This window comes from Mauremys reevesii, linkage group 24 (genome assembly GCF_016161935.1).
Source record: "Mauremys reevesii isolate NIE-2019 linkage group 24, ASM1616193v1, whole genome shotgun sequence".
NCBI classification, from domain to species: domain Eukaryota; kingdom Metazoa; phylum Chordata; order Testudines; family Geoemydidae; genus Mauremys; species Mauremys reevesii.
The window spans coordinates 6,042,248-6,068,718 of NC_052646.1; the positions used below are offsets into that span (position 1 = coordinate 6,042,248).

The following is a 26,471-nucleotide window of genomic DNA, read 5'->3' on the forward strand; positions in this document are numbered from 1 at the left end:
ACCATCTTTTTGTTCTGTTCGTAGAGCGCCAGGCATGACTAGTATCAGCGGGGTAGCCGTGTTAGTCTGGATCTGTAAAAAGCGTCTGACGAAGTGGGTATTCACCCACGAAAGCTCATGCTCCAATACGTCTGTTAGTCTACAAGGTGCCACAGGACTCTTTGAAGCATAACTAGGGCTCTCCTGCAAAACCAATAAATAATCACATACCCAGGCCGTTTGGTTTGTGTAGTTGCAAAGTTGCATCCCTGAGATCTGGTTTTAGCAATCCAAGAAAGAAGCAGACAAAACAGCCACGGCTGCTCCTCAGCGGTTGTTAGTTGAACTTTTCTTTTTATTGGTCAGTGAAATCTATGGTAGCATAAATGAAAGTATACCGTGTAATAAGACCGATTACAAAGCGCCATCTAGTGTTCATTACAGCAGTGCATTTAAACTAGAGTAAAAAGTTGCCAACCCAATATTTAAATAAAAAAAGTTTTTTTGTCAATAAGCAATTGAAGAATTAATTCAGGTCACTTCTCTCATGACTGGTGAAAACCAGACTATGTGCTAAACCTTTCTATGGAGATTCTCCAGGCCTGCTAATCAGATCCATGGCTCTAAAAGTTGCTCTTTAAAATCAAATGATGCAGCAGGGCTTGTAGAATTAAAGTCTAGTAGGTGAAATACTATAATGATGTATCCTACGGTGCTTTCCCTGCAACCGAGCTGGAGTGTAAAACAAAGGTGTAGGACAGTTAAAATGCTCTTTAATGGTTCATTAAATATTTTAACCTATAAAAAAGCCTCTAGTGTATCTCTCAGGAGCCAGGAGAGTGCAGAATAAGAGGCTGCACAGGAATATCCAGGTCTCAATAGCAAGCAACGTTTCTTCCAACTGCACCACTAAGTGCACTTGTTTTTAAGACCAAATCAAATGGCATCCTCCTCTTTTTCCATCTCTTATGCAAGTTCTCCAGGAGCCTGTTCTGCCTCTGGAGCGTGTGCATCGTCCCCACTAGTAACTGTGGGAATCCTGCCAGGCCAGCACAGAAAGGGAAAAGCCTTCTCCCGTTTGGTTCTCGGAAGAGCGGAGCGTTTGGTGCTCATTGTAAAACAAAGGTGCTTTGGAGTCCACACTGCTGCTCTTCCTCCCACCCTCCCAACCCACTCCCGTCCCCTTTAAAAAAATAAAGTACCATAAAATACTCAGCCCCACCACAGGAAGTTTAATGCTCCGTGAGCAATTGATTCAGTATGTTTATGCAAAGGAAAACTGATGGTTAATACTGTCTTTCAATAAATATAAAATTTATATTTAATCATCCCTTTTTCAAAAAAAATATTTTCACTATAAGGAAACATAAATGACCTGAAAAAATCCTAGCAGCTCTAAAGAAATTAAATCGATACCTCTCTAGTCAATTCATTATGACATAGCTCAGGCGGGAAAGCTTTGGAATCAGTTATACTCAGGGTAATAGTTGAAACTCTGTAGTTTATAGAAAAAATACTCTTCAAATTTTTTTTTTATTGGAAACTTAACTTTGTTTGAAGTTCAAATTTTTCTTTTGATTTAAAAAAAAAAAGCTATGAACTACACCTAAACCGCAATAAAAAATGTCAGACAAGCAAATGCCAGAAACTGACTGCGAGGGTAAGATCCTACAGAAACCTGTCTAATAACGGACAACACACAGCAGCCTGCGGTCAGGGCTCCATCCTGCAGTCTCAGCTCCCAGGGTAGTTAAGGGGAGTTCTTCTTGTGCAAAAATTGCAGAGCTGGGTCAAATGGGAGAACAAATGTTTGAGGAAACTTGCCCTTCACCTGCTAAACATCCACCATCTCTTTGCCAAACGACTGAGCAATCGGATCCTGGCATATGAGAGTCTGACTTTGTGTTTCTCTTTCACGCTTTCAGACTCCTATCCACTATGTACAGGTTTACATTCACACCACAGTACAGCAAGCTGGGTTCAAACAGTCTTCAGAGAGGGATGACAATACAGTCAAACTTCATTAATAAGAATATACTGTCAGTGAACGCTGCCACTGGAGAATTAAAGCACCCAGCTAAGCTGTTTTTAAAAAGATTAAAGGAAGAGCAGTGAATCTTTGTAGCAAAAGCTCAAGAGATTTCCAATGAATTTCTTTTAGATGAGTGAATTGATTCAGCTCGCCACTTCCTAGCTAGTCTGTTATTTTTAACTAGTATTGCGTGTGTGGAAGTCAGCCTACAAGATAAGTGAAGCTGCCCTAAAACCGGTGGGTTAATTTCAATTTACTCTGTATGGATAAGATTTTCTGACGCACCTAGTGCTTTTGGGTCTCAAGTCTTGGGGGCCCAGCTTCAGACACCTTAGAGGGGTCTGACTTTGAGAAAGTGCTTCTGAGAGCGAGGCCTTAGCTGGGTGCCCAAAAATCACTAGGCACTTTTGAAAACCCTTGGCTTACATCATCCTCCTGAAGCATGCTGCAGACTCGTTTCCCTGACAGCAGGGAGAACAGCCACTGTTCTTTCATCAGTTTGGTCTGGCTGGAACAACGCTGATAGCATACTGGAATCAACCCAGAACGGGAGACGAATCCCCGCTTAGAAAAGGACACAAGACAGAAGGCTGATGTTTTATCAGCGTAGGAAATATGGAGCTGCTGTTTCGGTTCCTGGGAAAGAAAAAGGCAGCCAGGGAACACGATGAGCATATAACACTCAAACTAAACACCTAGGGCATTATTCTGTTACACTCAGGCTCGGATACACCACTCTGGCAGTGTCAAGTAGTATCCATCAATTACAGTTACCCTACAGCTGTGTACAGGGGCTTCTGATTGTCTAAACACAAAGCAGAACCAGTTTAATTAAAAGGTGCGATTTAAAATCAATTTAGTGAAACCAGTGGAAGAGGCCAAGTGGACACGCCTATCAATAGTCACCTGGCTTCTAGCTTCAATCAGTTAGAAAGAAGTTTAAGCTAAACAGAAATAAGGCATTCCAGTCAAAATAATATCCACAGGGGGTTGGCACCATTTTAAATAAAACCTTATCTACACAAGAAAGTTACACTGGTTTAACAAACCAGTGTAGTTACGCTAGTGCAAACTCCTGGATGGACACTTATTTTAGTTTAAGAGCAGCTTCTTTCGGTTTAGCTTAAGCGGATTCCTCATTGGAAGAGAGTCCATCCATTTTAAAAGCACACCTTGAGTTAAACTGGTACAACTTTTCCCTATAGACAAGGCATCAATCAGTGCTTTAAAAGACATTTATGTTAAACTGGTGCAATGTGTGTGTTCAGACACAGCCTGTGTGTAAATGAGAATAAGGCTCGAAGGTCATTTTCCAGTAGAAGTATACTTTCACCTTCTTTGCTGATCCTTCCCTTCCCCCAAGTTAAGGACGATGGACAGACTTAAAATGGAAAATAATTGCATAGTTACGCCTTCTTAAACCAAAAAGGGGATGTTGCAAAGCTTTTAAATTTATCACTATGATTCGCATTTTATTTCAAATGTTCGCCCCTGCTCTGTACAAGACTGGAATGGGACAGCTCCAGTTTGGTTTCTACAGTTACAAATGTCTGTGCAAACACTGCAGTGCTAAAGTTATGCCCACCCTAATGCTGCAGGGGACTCAGGGAAGGTGGGGAGGGAAAGTGTGTTTAAAATTCTGCCATAGCTACGCTTTACTTGTCACAGCTCCTTTCGCCCTGGTATCAAAAAATATCTTTATTCCCCATTGTTCAAAAGTGAGCTGTGGCTCAATAAAATAGAGCCAAATTAATGCTATTCAGCAGAACAGAGGTAGTATAGAAACAGCTTGCGCAAGTAGAAAAACCAAGTTAGAGAGAAAGAAAGAGTGTGTGTGTTCAAATAGCAGCAAACTGGTATAGATTTAGCTTCCAGCGCTGCAGGGGCTTGACACATCCTCTCTACTTCGACTTCTCCACACTGATGGTTATTGCTGGGTGGAGACACCGACTTCATTTTCACATTGATTCTTACTAAGTAGGTTTGACTGTATCAGTAACAGAACGGTTTTGCACAGTACTTCTGTAAGAAAACGCAAACACTCGGTATTGCTGCCCTCCCACCCCCACAAAAAGTTGAAAAATAAAATTTAAAAAATATAGTCAAGCCCATCTAAAGGTTAGAGTCCTGAACCTGCTGCTAAGAGGCACGCTCAGAAGACATCTGATGGAGATGGGTCTTGAGGAGATGGCCCCCCTCAGAGCCACTACCCTGAAACAGTCCATTTCCAACTTTCAATTCTTTTCAGTACCAGCAAAGAATAAAAACAATGTTAAAATCTCTTATTAAAAAGGTCCATGATATTTCAACTAAAATTGCTGGGCTGTTTTGCTAACTCCTCTGAAAAGCTAGTTTAAATTAGTTTAAAAGTTGGAATCCAACTAAAAGGACACAGTCATGGTATTCTCCACGTGCCTTCACTTAAAGCTTTGGTCTTGTTGATTTGATCATTTTATAAGAACCTGGTGTCTTACTCCCTGCTTCGCCATGTGCTCTGACCCAACCATGCCTCCTACAGGGGCTTGCTAATCTTAGTCACCCTTTGCCAGAAGAAACCTGTTTGATAGCATCCCCCTCTCTCTTTCAGAGTCTCCTGGAAGGAAAGGTTTGTTCCCCCCACACCCCCTCGTTTTAAATGGATCACCACTATAACACTGTAGTGGAATCACATTTGCCACCCTAGCCAGCCATCCCCACCCTCCTATGAAGAGGGAGAGAGGAGCATGGAAAAAAAAGATTATTGCATTCCCCATACTTCATGGGTCCAAATGTCAGCATGAGCCAGACTCTTCAGAACCTGTGTATTAGTGCTTCTCGTTCCCTTTCTTTGCGTTTCAGTTCCTCTTTGTAACAGCAGGAGCAGAAATTCCCAGTTTCCGGATGCCCGTAAAAACTGCAGTTCGGCTGCTTGCATTTGGTCTGCTGAACGTTATAAAGTATTCGGCTTTTGCTTTTGTCCCCGTTTGCTCCCTTCTGCAAGCTGTCCTGCTCCAGGGGTTCCCTGGAGCCATTGCTGTGGGGGGGCGCGCAGGTAGGGCTGTCGCACTCGACGGGGTAATTTGGGGGTACATCCATCTCTGTTGGGGAGAACCTTCCCAGGTGGGAAGGGCTGGTTTGGTATGGGTGAGGCCGCCCCTGAGTGCAATGTCTGGGTAAGGTAGCATAGGGAGGAAGGCTGCTGCAGGACCCACCGGCTACCTGCCTCCGGGTATCTTGATAGCTGGGGGGATGTGCGCCTTCTACACAGTTGACCACAGCGGGCCGGGGAATGGTGAAGACCCCTGAGTAGCTGGAAGGAAAAGTTGTCATTTTAGCGCCTATGGCATGCTCCGAGGTCTGGATGCTGTAACTAGGAGGCAACTGGGGGTAGGATGGATTCAGTAGCACGTCCTCGCTTTTGTGAAGATTAGCCTCCGGCTCCAGCTTCTTGGCAGCGGAGCCGTTCGCAAAGGCCTTCTTCTCCACCTCCTTTTGCTTCTGCTCGGCCAAGAAGCGCTCCTCGGCGTCGGAAAGGTACCTCTCGATCATCTCTTCCTGGTACTGGTGCCGGTTGCTGGTCTTGAGGTGGCCAGCGAAGATAAACTTCCGCTCGCCCTGCATGGCAGCTCGCAGGATGCTCAGGCTAAGCTTCACATCATTGCTGTATTTATAGGGATCAGACTGCTTCTCTGTGGTCACTTGGCCTGGGCAGGTTTTCTCAGCAGAGACTGACAAATCCCCTTGGGAAGTTTCTTCTTTGCTGCCTTTCCTCGACTTTAAGGATCCTTTCTTCTTCTTCTCCAAGGTTTCCCCCTGCCCATTGCTCACACCTCCTTTGACGGTTTTACTGTGCATCAAGCCACCCATGTTCTTTTTTAGCTTACTTCCCAAAGTCTTGCCAAAGCTGCCCAGCTTATTAGCAACCGAGTCAGCCCGTTTCTTCTCTTTCTCCTTGTCTTTGTCCTTTTCTCGGTCTCTCTTTGGCTTCTCTTTCTCCTTGTCCTTGCTGCTCTTACTGCCACCGTTGCTGGTGGTACTACTGCAGACAGATTCCTTGTCCGACTCCCCAGATTCCGCCGCTGAGCGGGCGTCATCTCCGGCGGAAGCAGTAGGGGATTCTGGCTGGGCTAGCGGGGCCTAAGGACAAAGAAAGCAACCATTAGAGAAAGACAATTAGTTCAGCAGTTACGGTCTGCAGGCCAAATTCTGAGTGCATGCAGGTGCTCACGAGAAAGGCCTAAACACACACCAGGGGAGCCTTCTCCACACCAAAGCTGGCTCTCCCAAAAGCCGCAGACAGGAGCTGCAGAGGAGCATGCTGAGCCTCAAGGCTGCAAGTACATCACTGTCTGCTCCATAGCAAGCCCCTGCTCAGTTAAAACACAGCCCTGACATTACATTTACAAATTAGGCTCCGCAGATGCATCAACTTAGTGCAAGATTTAAATGGGGGAAAGCAAGACTTTAACTAGAGATGTCAGCGCGCTCTACCGGGGTGACCAATCTCCTTCTGGCCAGCTACAAAGGGGGATGCGTTCTGGAAATAGCCCTCACAGGCTGCAAGGAAGGTCACCACAAAGGACAAATGCAGGAATGTATGTAGCCCACCTAATAAAACAACCCAGGAATATAGTGAGGTGGTTCTTTATAGTGTGTCTGTATGGGATACAGAGCAGCCGTTTGAACGCTGGGATTCTGGAAGTCTGACGCAGTGGGTATTCACCCACGAAAGCTTATGCTCCAATACTTCTGTTAGTCTATAAGGTGCCACAGGAGACTCTGCCGCTTTTTACAGATCCAGACTAACACGGGTTACCCCTCTGATACTTGACACAATCTACAATAAAATGGTAGATATTGCTCAAGCTCAGACCTGCAGCCCATTTCACTAGGGGGCACTATACCCTCATAGTTCACTAATGTCATTTACTTGTAATGACCTGGGGCCGTCATGGCAGGTGAGGATTTAGACTCAAGTATTGTGGGCAATCTATGAGGGAGAGGGAGGGGGGCGTGGGACAGAAGGAAAACCATTACTTTTAAATGCAATCATTTGAGCTTTTTCCATACAGACCCGCATCTTGGCAGCATCTTGTTCTTTAAAATGATCCAAACTGAAATTTAACAATTCACATGGAATTTGGAGGAGTCATTCCAGGTCCTGAATTACCAACCCCACAACTTCCTTTTAAAAAAATATCTACGAACCTGGAAGAATTTAAGCCATGTTTTCACTGTTAATGCAGCTGTTGTGACTTGGCGAGATGACAGCATGGGGATTTCTGAAGTATGCTGAAGTATTCAGAACACTACACATGATCCCTTAAGGTTTAAGGCCCTGAAGTTCTAGCTGAATCACCTTAATATCTTCATTCACTTTCTGGCAGCTGGAAAGCAAGTGTCCAGATCCAGCAGTGTACAGAACATAGAATATCAGGGTTGGAAGGGACCTCAGGAGGTATCTAGTCCAACCCCCTGCTCAAAGCAGGACCAATCCCCAGACAGATTTTTGCCCCAGATCCCTAAATGGCCCCCTCAAGGATTCAACTCACAACCCTGGGTTTAGCAGGCCAGTGCTCAAACCACTGAGTTATCCCTCCCCCGCAGGTGGTGTAGTGCAGTAGGTTGAATTATCAGCTCTGTGTATTTTGAGTTTTAACATTTAATGTAAACTATTACTAAAGCGTGCACAGAATCCAAGAGGTCCATCTGCACAGCAATTTCTCTGCTCTTTCTGACCAAAACGAGGACAGCCAGGCCTTCTAATGGCAGGTTAAAGAAATGTACAAGAATGAAAGCAAAAGTCCATCCCCCCGTCTAGTCCTCTGTAGAAAGAAAGCATATCTGTGTTCAAAGGAGTAACATATTTCCTGTTTCTTTACCTGCATTTCACAGGGCAAGGTGATCCATTTAACATTCATGTAACTGTGCAGCAAATGTAGTTTTGCTTCCAACGATAATGTCACACTGAAAAAAAAAAAAAGATATTAAACAAAGTTACAATCCAGGGTCATTTTAGTAACTGCAGTTCGATTTTCCATATGTGGAGATTTAATTACATTTTAATTGCCTTTTTCTTCTATTAAAATTTACTTGCTAATTTTTATAATGTAATAACTGGATCAAAAGATATTTTGGAGCAGGGGTTCTCAAACTAGGGGTCGGGACCCCTCATCCTCTACCCTCAACCCCGCTTTGCCTCCAGCATTTATAATGGTGTCTAATATATAAAAAGTGTTTTTAATTTATAAGGGGGGAGGGGAGTTGCACTCAGAGGTATGCTATGTGAAAGGGGTCACCAGCATAAAAGTTTGAGAACCACCATTTTGGAGTGATACCTGTACTTATTTTTGTATATGAATTTCCTCCTTATATAATTAGCATTTATGTAAAATGTTAACTGGACAAATCAGCTTAAATTAAGCCCCATATTCTGGGTTTGTGTAAAAGGAATTTCTCAAAAACACTTCTGTTCACACTAGATTTGTAGAAGTTATTTCACTGAAGTTTTTAAATTCGGATTCTTCTGCAGTTCTGGAAACTTCAACAAAACTAGTGCATGAGAACCAGAAAGGAAAAAACTGACCATGCGCTAAAAATTTTAGTTTTATCAGCAATTTTATCAACAAAAAAAAGCAGCAATTTTCTCGTCTCTTTAAAGATAAATGTATCTTTGGAATTCATTTACATTTTTCTGATTTTACATAACGTGAAGCAAACAAATGCTACATATTCTTTCCATAAAAGAAAATAGTTTAAATATTGGCCACAATGATCTCAGTTAACTGAAGCTGAAAAAATGAAGTGGTCACATACATTTGCTGCATACTGATTTCTATCTTGTCGGTGTCCCTTTAAAAGGTAGCAGCAATACAAGAGAAATTTGAGCATCGTCCAGCATTCTAACTCAACCTTAGTAGCACACAGACATATCATGGCTCTGTTCCTGCCTACACAGACAGGGGAGTTATGTTGTTCTTTGGCATACCAGGGGATAAATTCCTATGAAATTAACAACTCACTTAAGAGATCCTGAGGAAGCAGGGATTAGGTTACAGCAAACATGCACGTGCAAAGTCAAAGAACAAATACATCATGCCTTCAATTATTCAGGAGAGCTCTATCTTAACTGGCTGAAGTTTGAGACTGTAAAATGTTAAGACACTTGAGCACACCTAAAGGGTCTTAAAGAGCAAAAGGTTAGTTAATTTTGTCCAGCAGAGGGGCCTTTAATAATAAACCCATTTGAAGTTCTGGAACTGAATAAAATAAGGCTTGTTTAATCCTGTGCAAGAATAGACACAAGACTGAGCTGTAGAAAGTTAACTAGTGCTATTGAGTTTTCTGTAAGCTTCCAAGGTCCTGAATGAGATTCTTAGGGCTGGTCTACACCAGGGGTGGGGTCGATCTAAGTTACACAACTTCAGCTACGTGAATAACGTAGCTGAAGTCGACGTCCTTGGCTGGACTTACCGTGGTGTCTTCACCGCAGTGAGTCGACAACTGCCGCTCCCCTTTCAACTCTGCCTGCGCCTCTCATGGAGCTGGAGTACAGGAGCTGATGGGAGAGTGCTTGGGGATCGATTTATCGTGTCTAATCTAGATGCGATAAATCAATCTCCACTGGATGGATCGCTGCCCGCCGATCCGGCCGGCAGTGAAGACATACCCTTAGTATCAGACACTGTTTTGTACTGTAATTATTAAAATTAAAATTATTGTATGTGAAATTGTCCAAATTCAAAAATATTTCTCTGTATTCATTTGGCATACAGGATTATTTTTGTATTAATGTTAAAAGGCCAGTCATTTGTATATGATGTGCACTTATTCCTGAAGCAGGTATCACAGAAAAAAATCTAAATACAGCTGGTTGGGAAATAAGCGTTTCCCTCCATAAAAATATGACTGTTTTCAATCAAAAGCCATTTTTCACTAAAATATCTATTTGGTCAAAAGGCAGTTGGCCCTTGAAAATACAGTGCTAGAAATTTTTCTACCAGCTCTAGATTTATAACTTCAGAGAGGTTACGTGTTCCATATAATATCGTACCTACATAAACCTGCTCCTACCTTAAGTACTTTGATCTTAAATACTTATTCCCACAGAGTCCTACGGCCTTACAATAATTGATAGCAGTCCTTTTTTCAAATGCTACATCTCTGATGATTTTCACACACCAAGCACAAGTTTGAAACAAGATGCTAGTAATTAAAGTTTCAGTTATTAGCTGGGGGATGCTAAGCGACAGAGCAGCTGCAGTCCGGCGGTTTAATTTCCAGCTGAGAACTCACCTTGCTAGTTTGACATTATCAGTGTCATCTCTGTCCCACTCCCATTCTTTCCCAGGATCCACAGCAAAGTGCACAGGAAGCAATTTGTGTTCAGAGTCAGTCAGAGGGATCACCGCTGCGATGGAAAGAGGAACGACACAGCTTGTTTAGGGCCAAAAGGGACAAAGGCCTGGCCAACAAGGTGGAAGTGGACAGAGGTCATGGGGAGCAGAAATGGCAAGTCACCATTTACTATTTCTACAGGGCATCATTTTCTTTGGAAAGCGAACAGAGCGTTAGTGAAAAGCTCTGGAGGGTGAAGCCAAATGTTTATCTACACAGTAAGTACAGCACGGACAAAATAAGCTTCCTTCATATCACCCAGCCCTCCAGTGTCCAAACCCTATCCTGGGAGGGTCACCTTTTGCAGTCAGTGATTCACAGTCTCTCTGGCTCAGCCTTTGACTGACACTACTGAGGAGGGTGTCAAATGCCAAAACATGCCTACGGTCTGGGACCTGTAGCATCTCTTAGATTGGCAGCCTTATTGCACATGACTTAAAGTCACCGGTCTTGTTCTATAAATAGAGATTCTGTTTTTCAGGGTTTATTAATTTAATTTGGGGATGGGTGGAGGTGTGTTTTAGGCAATTTTTGAGTTCTACGTAGATGTCTAAAAATTAGGTTTTTTCCCAGGGCTCTCTTTGTATATACTGTACTGAACTGAGTAATCTGTTTGCAACATTCCCTAGTGTGCTTTAACATGGTACTGTTTCAAACAGTACCACATTAAAAACGCACTAGGGAACCTTTAATGCGCACCAGCGAGGTCTACATGGACCAATTAACATGCAATACATTAGTGCTCTTTAGAAATCACCCCCACCCCATGGTCCACATGACTGGACCATGAAGACAAGCCTTTTGACACAAGTAACCATTTCCAGTGATTTGTCTACTGGATTTTAAAAAAAACGACTTTTTTGTATTGGGGCGTTAATTGGTGAAAACCAAAAATCAGAAGCCTTATGAGGTACCTTGATCTTTTGTGGGTTCCTTCTGCTCCATGGATACTAGTGCAGAAAAATGGGCTTGATCATACGCCAATACCAAAGGAGAGCGATGACATTTGTTGGCTGGAACCTCCAGGGGCAGATAGATGCCTCCAAACGGTATAGGAGCAAATGCTGAAAATAATTTAGAGTGCATTATTTTTCAGAATAGGTTATTAAGAACCATTCGTACTGAAACCTCTGACAGACTGAACCAACTTGTTGCACCTCAACTTTCACCTTCACATTAGATCCATTTATCTAAATTATTTTACCGGGGAGGAGGTAGACAACACAGGATAAAAACAGAGGTGCACAATTGCAGAATTAAATTTATCGACGCATCCTTCTTTTCTCCTCCACAAACACCCAAAACGTATACACACGAGATCAGTAATTGATTCATCTTTTCTGACAGGAAATGAAAAAGTCTGCTAGTGGAAAATTATGTTAACGGGGAGTGGAATTTCCCTTCTGCACAGGAGTACATGGGGGCAAAGAATTTGGAAAAAAACAACACGTACATGCTGTCTCAATGCCTTCTTTGAGACCTCATATTATAAGGTGTTTGTGGTATGCCTTAGCGCTTCCATCGGAACCAAACTGGTTCACTGCGGCAGCTCTGCATAACCCAGAGCCAGCGCAATGCATCTTTTCTCCCTGTCAATTTCAAGGCACAAAAAGCCCCTGTGGAACTGAGTGAAGGGAGGAAGGAAGCATTCCACTAAATTGCACCACATACATTTGAAGTAATAGAAGCAGCTTGGCAGTGGAGCGAAGGGAACTGCAGATCTGTGGGACTTACCTTCTCCCCCAGAGTCTCGCAGCATAGTGTCTGCCACTACTACAATAGGCCTCTTCAGCACATGGGCAAGAACAAAGACATGGAATTCCTCCAGGCTCTCGTACACTGGCTCTTCAGAGCTGTCAACACTTGGGAAATAATGGAGAAATGCGATCAGCCCTTCACCTCTTTCACCTTTAAATCGCCTGCTTTACAGACTTTGAACAAAGTATATATAAAGCATCCGCATAGCTCATATTAATATCAGATCAGAGATGGGTGCAAGCAGGGACTTAACCGATTTGAACTTTGGGCCCGCATGGATCCAAATCCAAACAATGAGACAATGACTCATCTCCAATAATACTAAGACGTGGCACTTCTAAGGATCTCAGAAGGTGGCTATTATTCCTGTTTTTCAGATGGGAAATGGAGGCAGACAGCCAATCCCTAAACCAATTAGAGGGCTGTAGTGCTGCTGAACTTCCCTGCCACCTGGAGCATCAACACGTCTGGTGCTGCAGTGCTCATTCTGAAGCCTCAGTGTTCCCAGGCAGAAGAAAGCTGGAACAAGGCTACACAAACACGAGTTGTGAGCCAACAAGATCCCTCTGAACTAGAGAAACACGCCTCCTTAAATGTTGTCCAATGCTGTGCGTGTACTGTGAAGAGAAAGCGTGCTCCACCATCAGAACGTAACAAGGATTTCATGGTAGCCTTTGCAGAGACATTAATCCTTAGGAACACAAATACGTAGAAGATTAAATTTCTTTCCTCTTCTTTGTTAAACTCGGCGTGTGGCTATTTTTACTTTCGTCTCTGCCATCTGGCTGAGAGGTCAGACAATAAATGAGAATTGTACAAACACTAGAGGGCATCAACTAATTCATCCGGGCCTTACTCATGAGTGAGGATAAATATTTTAGATTTAGGGCTCACCTACATAAACAATTCATTCATGACAAGCTGGGGTGTGACTCTACCTGCACTAGCCTGCCGCAGCCTGTCTGTGCAGACCCTGCTGATGTGCACTCACACCGTAGATTCATACCCCAGCTTGCTGCGGACTAAATGTTTGTCCAGACAAGCCCTTTGCTAGTATTTGTGAAGCATCAGAGGGGTAGCTGCGTTAGTCTGGATCTGTAAAAAGCGACGAAGAGTCCTGTGGCACCTTATAGACTAACAGACGTACTGGAGCACAAGCTTTCGTGGGTGAATACCCACTTCGTCAGACAAAGCGCTGGCTACAACTAGGGAACACGGAGAGGTCCTGCTGGCAGTAGCACTGAAGAGGCTCCCCATCACGGACCACTGTGCTCGCCCTAGACATACACACCATAAAAAGATGGCCTCTTGCCCCAAAAGTTCACCGTTTAAGTAGGGATGCGCCTGCAGCACCTTCTGGTCCCAGTCCTGAGCTCCCCACAAGTAATTACCACAAGTCACACACCAATGGTGTCCAGTGAGTTTTATGAGACCACTAAACTATTTTGATTTCGAACCGAGGGCATCTCAGGGGAAAAGAAAAACAAAAGCCTACTGAATTATGACTGGGCCACCAAACCCCTGTGGCATCTGCCATCTTTACACAGCTGTCTTCTACCTACCCTCCACAGTTGCCTCCGTTTGTACCATAATGCATGCGGGGCTCGCTGGATGCAAGCTTGATTAGCTCATTCCATTCCTTTTGCCACTCCTCTTCTGTGTAAACAAGGCCAGACTAAACAAAAAACAAAAAACCCACACAGAATAAGGCTTTACCAACTTGCCGAAGCAAGCTGCTTTAATTTGCCCCAGCATCGATTTCTCTACAGAATTTTGCAAAGGCTGCCAATATATTTCATGCAAAAGAGTATACAGTGATATGATCTGGAGGGTATACCAAGTAACCAGAACACACAATATGGTTAGAATCAGAATCTACAGTTCATGTGAAAGATAATACATTTGTAATGCACTGGAAATATGAATATTTAAAGCCAGAGAATTGGAATAAAACTTAAATATCCCAATATTACACCAAAGGCATCTTGATTCTAAGCATTAAGGATTGCATAACCTATTGATGAGAGAAGGTAGCAGGAAATTATAACTGGATTAGCAGACATGCAGGTTTTGCTTTAGAAAGCAATTTCCCTTCCCTTCCTACTGAACAAGAAAGCCGGCAGCAAAGTGTCCAGAAAGGTCCCACGTGTAAGGGCAGATTTTCAGAAATTATTGATTCTTTGAGGTGTTACAATCAAACTGAGTTTACATTTTCAGTCCCACTTTCATTTTAGTCTGCACACACTATAGTGCTTTCATTTATTCATTTCATTTCAGTTCACTTATGAGCACAGATTGGTCTCACTTGATGTACAGCACAATTCTGAAATATCACGGGGTCTTCCAAAAGAGATTGGTGCCCTATTGGACTGAGCACTGCAAAAAAACACATATGAAAGCACAATCCTTGCCTTGAAAAGCTGATACACCTCTACCTCGATAGAACGCTGTCCTCGGGAGCCAAAAAGTCTTACCGCGTTATACATGAAACCGCATTATATCGAACTTGCATTAACTCGCCGGAGCGTGCAGCCCCGCCCCCACGGAGCACTGCTTTATCGCATTATATCCGAATTCGTGTTATATCGGGTCGCGTTATATCGGGGTAGAGGTGTAATCTAAAAAGATTATTGGCAAATGGCATTACACAGGTGCCACCTTTACTACGTTTTCATTAGCTGTGGTTTTCAGAATTATATCATTCAGTAAGAGTTATATTTTGAGAATAAGGAATCTTCAACCTGCCCTCTTGGCTGAAGCTGGTATGTTGCTATGTTAACATCCAACATGCCCACAAAAAGGGACAATTTAAGGTAAAAAGTACCAGAAACCATCACATTGCCAAACAAAAAAGAAGTCAGACTGATTTTGAAGTTAGACTACACAAGATGTTATGCCAAACTTACTAAATCAGATTTCAGAAATCCCATTTCCCAGGACTGGAATAGGGGACTGCATGGTGTATTCACACCTCTCTGCTATCTTGTGCTCCAGAATCTGAGCTTCGGTTTTAGAAAATTAAACCACTAGTCTTATGAAATCATTCAAAATGTGAACCAAGAGTAACCAACGCAGCGATGTCTGCCCCTGCTGGTCTCAGGGAGGTGCTCACTCAGAAGTATAATGATGATATAATTTAATCGTCAGCATTGTTAAGTATTTCACAGCTGATCTAAGCGTGTAAAGAGGGGGGAGAGGATTACATTGTGGAGAGCGGCACAGTTCACTGTGCATCTACAATGTACATCTCATTACAGTGAGCTTATTTTGGGGAGGAGGGGGGAAGCTTGCACCACTAACCTTTTTTAATCCAAACCCCAATTTACAAGTCAACAGTTCAACTGCACCTTTAATATTTCAAACTGGATGCTCCACTTCCACTGAAATGAAGTCACTCCACTCAGAGATACCAATGCTATTTTAGTATCTTACTCTACACCCAAAGAATGTTTGTGCTTGTTGGATAACATGCTTCCCCAATTCTACTAGGGCTTTTACTCATGAACATAAGAACTGGTGGCAGTCATCACCTGAACTCTGGAATGTCAGTCAGTCACCAGGTGAACAATCAGACAGATCTTCCGAACAAAGGGACTAGCATGAGCCTGTCTTTCACAATACTAGAGGTCCGCATGGGGGGCAGAGGACGGATAGCTCAGTGGTTTGAGCAGTGGCATGCTAAACCCAGGGTTGTGAGTTCAATCCTTGAGGGGGCCATTTAGGGATCTAGGGTAAAATCTGTCTGGGGATTGGTCCTGCTTTGAGCAGGGGGTTGGACTAGATGACCTCCTGAGGTCCCTTCCAATCCTGATATTCTATGATTAAAGCACACGGATAATTGTGCTTTATTAGCAGTTTATAGCTGGAGACTGCACTCAGATGCCACAGACTGATGAGGTGCTGAAACTTATGCTTTTAACATTAAATGATGACAGGTCAATTTGGTTTTTTAAATATTCAGTTTTAACAAGGATGGCTCTCTTTCTAAAGCAGGAAATATTAATCTTATAGTCTTATTTACTAATTACCTTTTTTAAAAAAAAATATCAAACAGCTCTAAGGAAAACTTACTGTGTTCTTTAGCACCTAAACACAATGGTATTCTATCTAGCTACTCAAGGACATCTGGTAACTTTCCACCCTGACAAACATATGTCCTTGCTTTCTTGGGCTAGTGTCACAACTGTGATGGTCTTTTAATGTGGTGAGTGCGCGAATTTCCTTTTTTGGTGGTAAAGTCCACACAGCGCTCAGACAGAAGTGTCTCTCTGATCTTATCATAAGAGAAGCCTACACAGAGTATGATGCATTTCTTTTCTCTGAAAGAACTGTTTTGTTGGTAGTGACAGGATGTGATCCCTAATGCAGGCACAGTAGGAATGGCTGCAGCAAATTGTAATGTAACAATACAGGAAAGTATGAGCTTTCAGTAACGTTGTATTATCCTATTTACACTGGATCTCACGTGGGAACCTAACATTAAGAATAACAACGTACACCAATGCTGCTAACACAGCTGTAAGTCCACAGAACATCCTTACCATATGAAAATAATTTCTTTAAAAGTTTCACAACTGTACTGAAAATGGATGGCTACTTCCCTTCAGAGGAAGCCAATTCACTGTGTTACTGATTTGCCCAAAATACCCATTAAATGTTTAAAAAGCAAAGCTTTCACCCAAAGTGGAAGCAGCCCCCAGAACCATCTAAAATTCTGCCTGGACATGCCTCCTCGAGTCATAACTAAGAACTCAGTCTTCATTCCTTCTCTTACCTCTTTGTTCTGCTGTGTTTGTTGCCATCGCCACCGCCGCTTGAGAGCTTCCCTTTCCACACCTTTATCCATTAAGGTATAAAGCGATTTGCGAAGCATGAGATCTCTATCATGGAAACCCCACATACCTACATGCGGGGGAAGGAGAGGGGGGGAAAAAAAAGTATGAATAGCCACTGGCCTTTCTCCAGCCTCTGCCTTCTGAAGATTTGTCACACCAAAGCCTTGCAAGAGCCCTGTGAAGTAGGGAAGTGCAGAACAACCTCAGAGTTACGAACACCTCGGGGGACTGGAGGTTGTTTGTAACTCTGAACAAAACATGATGGTTGTTCTTTCAAAAGTTCACAACTGAACATTGACTTAATACAGCTTTGAAACTTTACTATGCAGAAGAAAAATGCTGCTTTTAATTATCTTAATTTAAATGAAACAAGCACAGAAAATTTCCTTACCTTATCAAAAAAAATTTAATTTTCTGTTTTAGTGGTTTATGTTTAACACAGTACTGCACTGTATTTGCTTTTTTGGGGGGGGTCTCTGCTGCTGCCTGATTGCATATTTCTGGTTCCAATGGAGGTGTGTGGTTGACCACTCAGTTCGTAACTCTGAGGTTCTACTGTATCCCCATTTTACAGATGAGGAAACCATGGCAGGTAGATAAAGTGACTTGCCTAAGGACATCTCAAGAGTCAGTGACAAAGTTAGGAATGGAATCCAGGAATCCTGACCCCAAGCCCCTAGATTATCCACAAGACAACAGCTGTTCGGCATTTTTCTGTAGCACAGAAATATGGAAGTTCGAGTTAAAGTTGCCACTTTTAATTTAAAATCCCAAAAAACTCAATGATAGTAAAGTATTGTGTCCATAAATTACTTGAAATCAATCAAGGGGCCAGGATAACACCTATTTACATGAGGCAGGCTGGCTTCACTAAGTATGAACGGCACCAGTCCCGTGTAGGAAATACTCCACTTCTGTTGACTTAACTGCAGAAACCTCAGAATATTAGAGCAACACTCAGAAGATTAGATCACTGGGGACTAAAACTTGGGCTTCTAAAATGGTCCCAGCCCAGGAGGCAGCATTCCTACACTACAAGTGTGTGGGGAAGGAATGGGTGGTTCTGCTACTTTAAATTCCCTTTGCAGATACATTAAGCTTTGCCAGAGGGAAGGGTAGAGACGAGTATTCTCAAGCTTCTGGTATCTTAGGTGCTTATCTGGCCCCCCATCACAGCAGAATCTGAGCACCTCACAATCTTCAACGTCTTTATCCTCACAGCATTCTTGCTATTAGCTTCATCTTGCAGATGGAGAACCGAGGCATTGCGAGACTACGTGAGCTGCCCAGGGCCACACAGGAAGTCTGGGGCAGAGAAGGAATTGAACCTGGATCTCCGAAGGCCCAGGCTAGGTCCCTATACCACTAGACTATCCTTTTCTCTCTGCATAAAATGGATTAAAACCAGAAGATAAGCTACCCTAAAGCAGAAGAGGATCCTGTTTATACAGCTCCCCAGCATTGAAGTTCCTTTGGTCCACTGCAACCAATGCCTTGGGATGCAAGACTTTTACTGTTCTTTATTATCCATGCTTTCTCCTTCACTATTATTATTAGCTTGTCCCACCCCAATCTGAAAGCCCATAATTTCAAAAGCTGACCACCGCTATTAAATTGCAGCTAATTTGACCCTATGGAGATGTCACCTATTCTCAGGGAGTTACGGAAGTCATAGTGATTAACCCTACTCCACAGAGGCCTTCAGCAGCTCACTTTTGCAAATCTTGGTGGCAGGCACGGTTCATGCCACACATATCAAGTCCATACAATCTTATCCTGAGATCTGAAGTCTCACCGCAAAGGTGATAAAATATTTAACACTATGATTTTTATGCAAGATTGACTATAAACCTCAAGCTACATTATTTCAGCATAACATTACTGGTTTCTAAACCAGGGGTGGGCAAACTTTTTGGCCCAAGGGCCAGATCTGGGTATGGAAATTGTATGGTGGGCCATGAATGCTCACGAAATTGGGGTGCAGGAGGGGGTGAGAGCTCTGGGGTGGGGCCAGAAATGAGGAGTTCAGGGTGTGGGAGGGGGTTCCAGGCTGGGGGAGGGGATTGGGGTGCGGGTGAGGGCTCTGGTTGGGGGTGTGGGCTCTGGGATGGTGCTGGGGATGGGGAGCTTGGAGTGCAGGAGGGTGCTCCAGACTGGGACCTAGGGGTTTGGAGGGGGACCAGGGCTGGGGCAAGGGGTTGGGGTGCAGGCGGGGATCAGGGGTGCAGGCTCTGGGCAGTGCTTATCTCAAGCAGCTCCTAGAAGCAGCGGCATGTCCCCCGCCTCCGGCTCCTATGCAGAGGCATGGCCAGGAAGCTCTGTGCACTGCCCTGTGCAAAGGTGCTGCCCCTGCAGCTCCCTTTTGCCGGGGTTCCTGGCCAATGGGAGCTGCGGGGGAGGCACTTGGAGCGGGGGCAGCATGTGGAGCCCCTTGGCTGCTCCTACGTGTAGGAGCCGGAATGGGGACATGCCGCTGCTTCTCGGAGCCGCGCGTAGTGGGGCAAGCCCTCGACTCCGTTCCCCAGCTGGAGCTTGAGGGCCAGATTAAAATGTCTGGAGGGCCACATGCAGCACCCGGGCAATGATCTAACCACCCCTGTTCTAAACACTGCTAAGGATATTCATTTACTACCAAAAAACCACTTTCATAGTGGGAGAACATATTTACCCTTCATTCATTTTGTTCCGAAATCCATGTCTAAAAATAGAGACACCGTGGTGGGGTGGGGAGAACCAGGAGTTTTAATATAATGGGACTAGGACAAAGTGGGGAAATGCTCCAGGCTTCACTTTAAAAACAAACAACAACAACAAAACCAGAACTAATCCTTCTCAAGTAGGGATGTTGGCACTATAAGAACTTTTTATTTCCTTCTGCTCTTAGTTCAGTCTTTCTTGGAAACACCAGTTCAGAAAATCATCCATGACTTCCCCACAGCTGCATATCTACCTCATTACTCTGACAATATAAATCCTTCAACCTAAAAAAAACCCATGCCCATTAAAAATGAAAGACAGGCTTAGCCTGCATCATCCTGCAAGGACTAATGCTGTTGAGGAAAGAATAAATCTCTTCTAGGGGTGGGTTCAAGAAAAGGCAGACAGGTGCAGAAACCAGAATTCACTGCCCCATCCTAGGTTATTCTGGACTATGTAGGTTTTCAGGAAGGGAATAACATACTTACACAGGGCCTTTCAAACCTTAGTCGTGTCACCCTCCCGTGAAGTAGGTGGAAAAATGGAGGCACAGAGGGCTGAAGGGATGTGCCCAAAACTATAAATCTAGGATTGGAAGTCAAATTCCTGACTCCTACTCCTGTTCTTAGATCATCTCCCTCTCTGAAATGTGGCAAGTTTTATTTCTCTCCTTTGATGACCCCACTTTATTTCCTTTATAACATGCTATGCTATTAAGGGAGGAGATAAAAATCAAGTGAGCGGTTGGAAGTTGTGCCTGCAAAACTTCTCTGCATCTGTTGATACCCAAGTGTCAAAAACTGATCAGTCACGACTGTTATTCACTTCACCATGAATTGTTTTGAGGTCTTACCCAGGGAGGCAGCATGAAGCAGGCAGTTCCCGTCGCCGGTCGTCGCCAAAGGAAGTAGCCTTTGGCAGCTGGGATCAACGTTAGCCCACCAGTTCAGGCGACCTGTGGAAATATTTCAGAGACCCCCCCACACTGTAAGCTCGTACTTGACACAGGAAGAACAATCATTGTCTTTGCCTGTTCAAAGGCGAAAGGTGGAACGGATTGTAGCTTGGGCTGTCGCAGAGCGCCTGACAAACAGGAATAAGCAGTTCTGTATCCACTTTCCAGTGGGGAAGGGAGAGGGGAACAAACATATTTCATTGAATTTCTGACCTAGATGACCCTTCCCCACCCCCCATCTGTTTTTCAGCAGAGAACAAATCTATCAGAAGAAAAAAATAAGGAAGGAGCTCAAAGTAACAAGTAAACGGCAGAGAAACCCTCTTACAGAAATAGCTGAACAAATAAGGCAAAGTGCCATTATGGCTCAGCTGATACCAATCATGCCTCTGAGCCAGAAGGATGTGGGACTCAAGTTATGCCTAAATAGATCGAGGTGGCCCACACTGCTGGCTGTGTCGGCTTTTGAACGAGACATTAGTATTCTCTCTGGCAGGGTCTGATGTGGGCCCTTGTAGACGTTAAAAATCCCTATAACACTTTAAACAAAAATAGCAATTGGTGTCTCCAGTATGAGAGAGAAGCTTCCCTGGCCACTCTGGAAAGCCAAGCCCTACCAGCTGTAAGCATATTAAAGATGTAAAAGGGAGGGATAAGAGTTGCCGTAAGCGACAAGTACATTAGGCGACACTGACGGGGGACAATAGGGGAAGTACAGGGATGGTGGGGTTTTATCATCTTTTCCAGAAGGTGAATGGACAATCAACTACTGTCTAAACTAACACGCACGCCAAACAAATCCATTCAGCACGACACTCAAACATTTAGTGCCTTTCATCAGACGTCAGGTTCTTTACAAGCTTTAATACAGTACATGAAACCACACAAACACCCAGGTGAGCTAGATTACCACACTGACCCCATTTTACAGCTGAGGACACAGGCAGAGAGGGTGAAGTGACTTACTCGAGGTCACACGAACTAAGGGGCAGAGCTGGAAACAGACTCCAGGAGGCCTGGCTCCCAATCCTGAGCTTTTTAGCCTTGAACAATTTTTCTGCTGATGTTCAACTGCAAAATGCTATTTTTAGTGTCTCCTGGTGGGTTCATCATTCATATCTTAAGCATGCAGGAGTATACTGTACCATGTTCTTTTTCTCTGCTCACCAGTTCAGGAACAGTACTTGGGAAAATTCATTGATCTCACCAACTAAGCAGCTTTGAAAGTCTTTCCCCACATGATTTTAGCAGCCAATATGTGAACTGTCAGATTAGTGCTTTAGACAGTTTAAAGCAGTGGTCCCCAACCTTTTTGTGGCCAGTAGCACATTCATGTTTTCAGAAGAGTGTGGCGGGCGCCAACACTTTTTCAAGGCTTATTTTGTATTTGTACATTAAATAATACAAAAAAATCATGTTTAATATTACATAATATATGAATCCATAAGATAAAAAGGGTAATTTTACATGTAAACGGTATTAATTAAATTATTCGGCAATTACTCTTTCACCTTACCATGGGAATTTGCTCTTTTTTATCTACTTGTAAGAAAAATTAAGGCGTTTTTACAAAATAAATATCAAACAGTTTTCATCTTAATCATTTTAAACAAGTAAAACACTGTTGAACCGCTGGTCCAAATATATTTATTATTCTTACTTTAACATAGAATGAAGCCTGCAGCCCCAGAGTTCTCTGTCCCCGGCAGGGGTGGAGCCCCGGCTTCTCTCCCCTGCTGGGCACTAGGTGGGCGCACATAAATGCCCCGGCGGGTGCCGTGGCGCACGCGGGCACCACGTTGGGGACCACTGGTTTAAAGACTGGGAATCCAAGCTCTCAGGTAGTATAAAGCATTTGAAATCACTGCAAATCAAGATATGGCCTCTCAGATCATCTGAAAAGCAAACTGACTTTGAAAAATTAAATATTAAGAATTGTGGTCATGTGTAGTGTAACTAGAAGAAGCTGAACACTTGTTTATACAAAGAAAACTAAGTTACTTTACAGTAGTATCCAGCAGAAAAATCTACAGAAGTGTTCCAAGCCATCTTTAAGCAGGATTCGGCTCGCCCTGTATTTTAAACCATGTCCTCTAACCAACGTGTTCCCCAGCTCCCAATGACCACTGTTAACTTCTCCACAATAGACCAACTGAATGTCAATCAGCAGGCAATAGGCTGGTGTGCCTCTATTCATACTCCAAATAAGTTGAATCAGCATGTGAGCCAGTCTTTAGAAAAACTAGGTCTCTTCCCAGCATTACAATTTAGCTTTCTAGTCCACAGAGTCAGTGAAGAGTCTCTGCTAATTATTAGCTACAGACAGTACTTAAAACTTAGGAACACACATTTCTTGTGATTTTTCTTTGCAGTCTGACCATCAACAGATGCAGAAGAACTAAATTAAGGAAGTTTTAACAACACAAAGGGATAAACAGAGAGAGCACAAAATGGAGCACTAACTGCAATCTGATGCCAATAATTTCTTTTCCTGGGACTAGAAAAGGAATCCACTCTAGATGAAAACTGTTTAGAACACAACCTCTCAAGACAATAGCTCCACTCAGAAAAGCAGGCTATTTTCAGTCAATATAGCTTCTGGCACAGCAAAGTCACAACCCTTCGCCAAGTGGAATGGTGCCAGAAGAGTAAATTGAGAAACAAAACAGCTTCTGACAAAAGCTAAACAAAATTTAACACGGCTGTAGTTACTCTTAAGCCTTTTGTCCACTTTACATGTTTTCCTGGGAATCTGTTCTCCTTTCAGCTACTAAACTTTAATGTGTACAAGGAAGTTAACTTTCCTGGCTTTTAACTGTAATGCTGGTTAGTGTCTGAAGAGATTGTGCCATCTCAGGCCTGGGCTACATATAAAATTTAGATCAACATAGCTATGCTGCTCAGAGGTGTGAAAATCCTTACATCCCTGAGAGCCAAACCTATGCAGACCTAACCTCCAGCGTAGACACAGGTAGGTCGATGGAAGAGTGCTTCCATTGACCTAGCTACTGCTGCTCGTGGAGGTGGATTACCTACAGTGACAGTAAAACCCCTTCTGTTGCTGTAGGAAGTGTCTACACTACAGCATTACAGCGGCACAGCTTCAGCACCATAGCCTAGACATGGCCTCTCGCAATGCAACACCAGTTTAAAGTCAGAGGATACACTTGAGAGGCATTTTCTATTTGCAGCCTGTAATCAGGATGTCCTACATACACCCAAAGGGACATACGAGTAGCAATTCGTACCTATTTCCACATGTGCCAAGTTATGCAAAAGTGGGCACCTCAACTCCATTCCCTTAAAACATTTCCAAAACCCATTTCTGAATGTTTTCCTTTTTCCAAGGTGATGGAAAGACCAAGATACCTGCTAAAAGTCTTGAAAACAAGACACCCAGACACAATTAGAGAAGCCTATCTTAAGAAGCTGTGTACTCAACGCTAGCCCAAAAGCAGGCCAGTTCTCTCTGCAACCTTAGCCTCAGAGATACAATTACACTACAAGTGGCTTTGGTTAGCAAGTCAAATGAATATGAGCACTGAGAAGTACAGCTAACAATAACCCAGGAATAGTTTTTTATACTTGCAGTGAAAATCCCAGTTTGCTCTTTTCCAGCCTCAGCGCTATTACGCTGCCTTACCATGGCTTAGAGATGGATTTCTGGTAATAGGTAGTTGAACGCTGCGGCAGACTTAAGTGTAGGGAGAGAGTAACCACAGGAACCTAAAAGGTGCCATCACTCAAACCACCTGTCACCCGAATTGCAGTAGCTAGTGGCTTTAGAGACTAGCAGGAGATGCACATTTCAAAGGGTTCGAAGTTTGTGTCAAATGCCAACACCCAAAGTCTTAATCTGATTTTAAACACCTAACTGTCCATCCATTTTTTTTTTAATTGTTATATTAAAAACCTCTGTAGTCACTCTTAAGCCTTTTGTCCACTTCACATGTTTTCCTGGGAATTTGTTCTCATTTCAGCTGCTAAACTTTAATGTGTACAAGGAAGTTAACTTTCCTGGCTTTTAACTGTAACTCTGGTTAGTGTCTGAATAGGTTGTGCAGTCTGGCTGAAACTACAGTAAAGAACAGAATTATCAGACACAGATGAACATTATTTGTTGGGGTAGAGTCAACATGGCTTTTGCAAAGGGAAATCATGCCTCAACAATCTATTAGACTTCTTTGAGAGTGTCAACAAGCATGTTGATTAGGGTGACAGTGGATATAGTGTACTTGGACTTTCAGAAAGCCTTCAACAAGCTCCCTCACCAAAGGCTCTTAGGCAAAGTAAGCAGTCATTGGATACAAGGGAAGGCCCTTTCATGGATCAGTAACTGGTTAAAAGACTGGAAACAAAGGAATAAATTATCAGTTTTCACAGTGGAGGGGGGTAAATAGCAGGGTCCTACAAGGCTCTGTACTGGGCCAGTGCTAAACGCATTCATAAATGATCTGAAAAAGGGGCTAAACAGTGAGGTGGCAAAGTCTGCAGATGATGCAAAGTGACTCAAAAAAGAGTTAACTCCAAAGCTGACTGAGGCGTTACAAAAGGATCTTACGAAACTGGGTGACTAGGCAATAAAACGGCAGATGAAATTCAGTGTTGATAAATGCAACTCTACATATACAAAACGATGAGGTCAAAATTAGCTGTTACAACTCAAGGAAGATCTTTGAGTCATTGTGGAGAGTTCTCTGAAATATCCGCTCAATGTGCAGCAACGATCAAGAAAGCTAACAGAATGTTAGCAAGGGATAGATAAGACAGAAAATAATGCCACTAAATAATTCCAGTGTATGCCCACACCCTGAATACTGCATGACGTTCTGGTTGCCACAAAAGGAAGTATTTCTTCACACAAAGCACAGTCAAACTGTGGAACTCATTGTCAGGAGATGTTGCGAAGGCCAAAAGTATGACTTGGTTCAGAAAAGAATGACAAGTTCATTGAGGACAGGGCCATCAATGGCTATTAGCCAAGATGGTCAGGGACACAACCTCATGCCCTGGGTATCCCTAAACTTCTGACAGCCACAAGCTAGGATGGGACAACAGGGGACCATCAATGATTGCCCTGTTCTGTTCATTCCCTCTGAAGCATCTGGCACTGGTGACTGTCGGAAGACAGGATAGTGGGCTAGATGTACCATTAGTTTGACCCATTATGGCCATTTCTTACTTTCCTAGTATTTGTATTACAGTAGCACTTACAGGCTCCAACTGAGATCAGGGTCCTCTTGTATTAAGTGTGGTACATACACATTGTAAGAGTCTCCTCATCCCAAATCTAAACAGACCAGGTAAAGCAGGGGTGGGCAAACTACGGCTAAGGGCCGCATCCAGCCCTCCAGATGTTTTAATCCAGCCCTCGAGCTCCTGGTGGGGAGTGGGGGCCGGGCCCTGCCCTGCTTGGGCGTTCCAGCCAGGGAGCCGGGTTGGGAGCTTGCCCTGTGCTGTGTGGCTCGGCTCCTGGAAGCAGCAGCATGCCCTCCTCTGGCTCCTATGTGTAGAGGAAGCCAGGGGGCGCCTCATGCTGCCCCCGCCCCAAGTGGTGCCAACGGGAGCTGTCGGGGTGGCGCCTGTGGACGGGGCAGTGTGCAGAGCTGCCTGGCCACGCCTCCGCATAGGAGCTAGAGGCAGGACATGCTGCTGCTCCTGGGAGCTCCTTGAGGTAAGCGCCACCTGGAGCCTGCACCCTGCCCGCCTCCTGCACCCTAACCCCCTGCCCCAGCCCTGATCCCTCTCCTGCCCTCCAAACTCCTCCATCTTATCCCGGAGCACACTCCTGCACACCCAACCCCTCATTCCCAGCGCCCTTACCACCACCCTGCACCCC

At 43.8% G+C, this 26,471-nt stretch overlaps 1 protein-coding gene across 4 annotated transcripts in view; it reads right to left on the minus strand.

Moving 5' to 3' along the window:
• The window catches only part of OTUD7B (OTU deubiquitinase 7B), an 83,659-nt gene that overhangs the window by 11,167 nt on the left and 46,021 nt on the right, over positions 1-26,471 (minus strand). For 3 of the 4 annotated variants that reach the window (XM_039513092.1, XM_039513089.1, XM_039513090.1), the window contains 8 exons: positions 20,531-20,632; positions 16,920-17,047; positions 13,708-13,820; positions 12,122-12,249; positions 11,302-11,451; positions 10,286-10,400; positions 7,873-7,957; positions 314-6,127 (listed from right to left, as the gene is read on the minus strand). In XM_039513092.1, the coding sequence (XP_039369026.1) occupies positions 4,802-6,127; positions 7,873-7,957; positions 10,286-10,400; positions 11,302-11,451; positions 12,122-12,249; positions 13,708-13,820; positions 16,920-17,047; positions 20,531-20,632 (2,147 nt within the window). In that variant the 3' untranslated portion in view covers positions 314-4,801. Of the gene's footprint in view, positions 1-313; positions 6,128-7,872; positions 7,958-10,285; positions 10,401-11,301; positions 11,452-12,121; positions 12,250-13,707; positions 13,821-16,919; positions 17,048-20,530; positions 20,633-26,471 lie in introns of those variants that run through there. The other variant, XM_039513091.1, reaches the window with a different exon arrangement.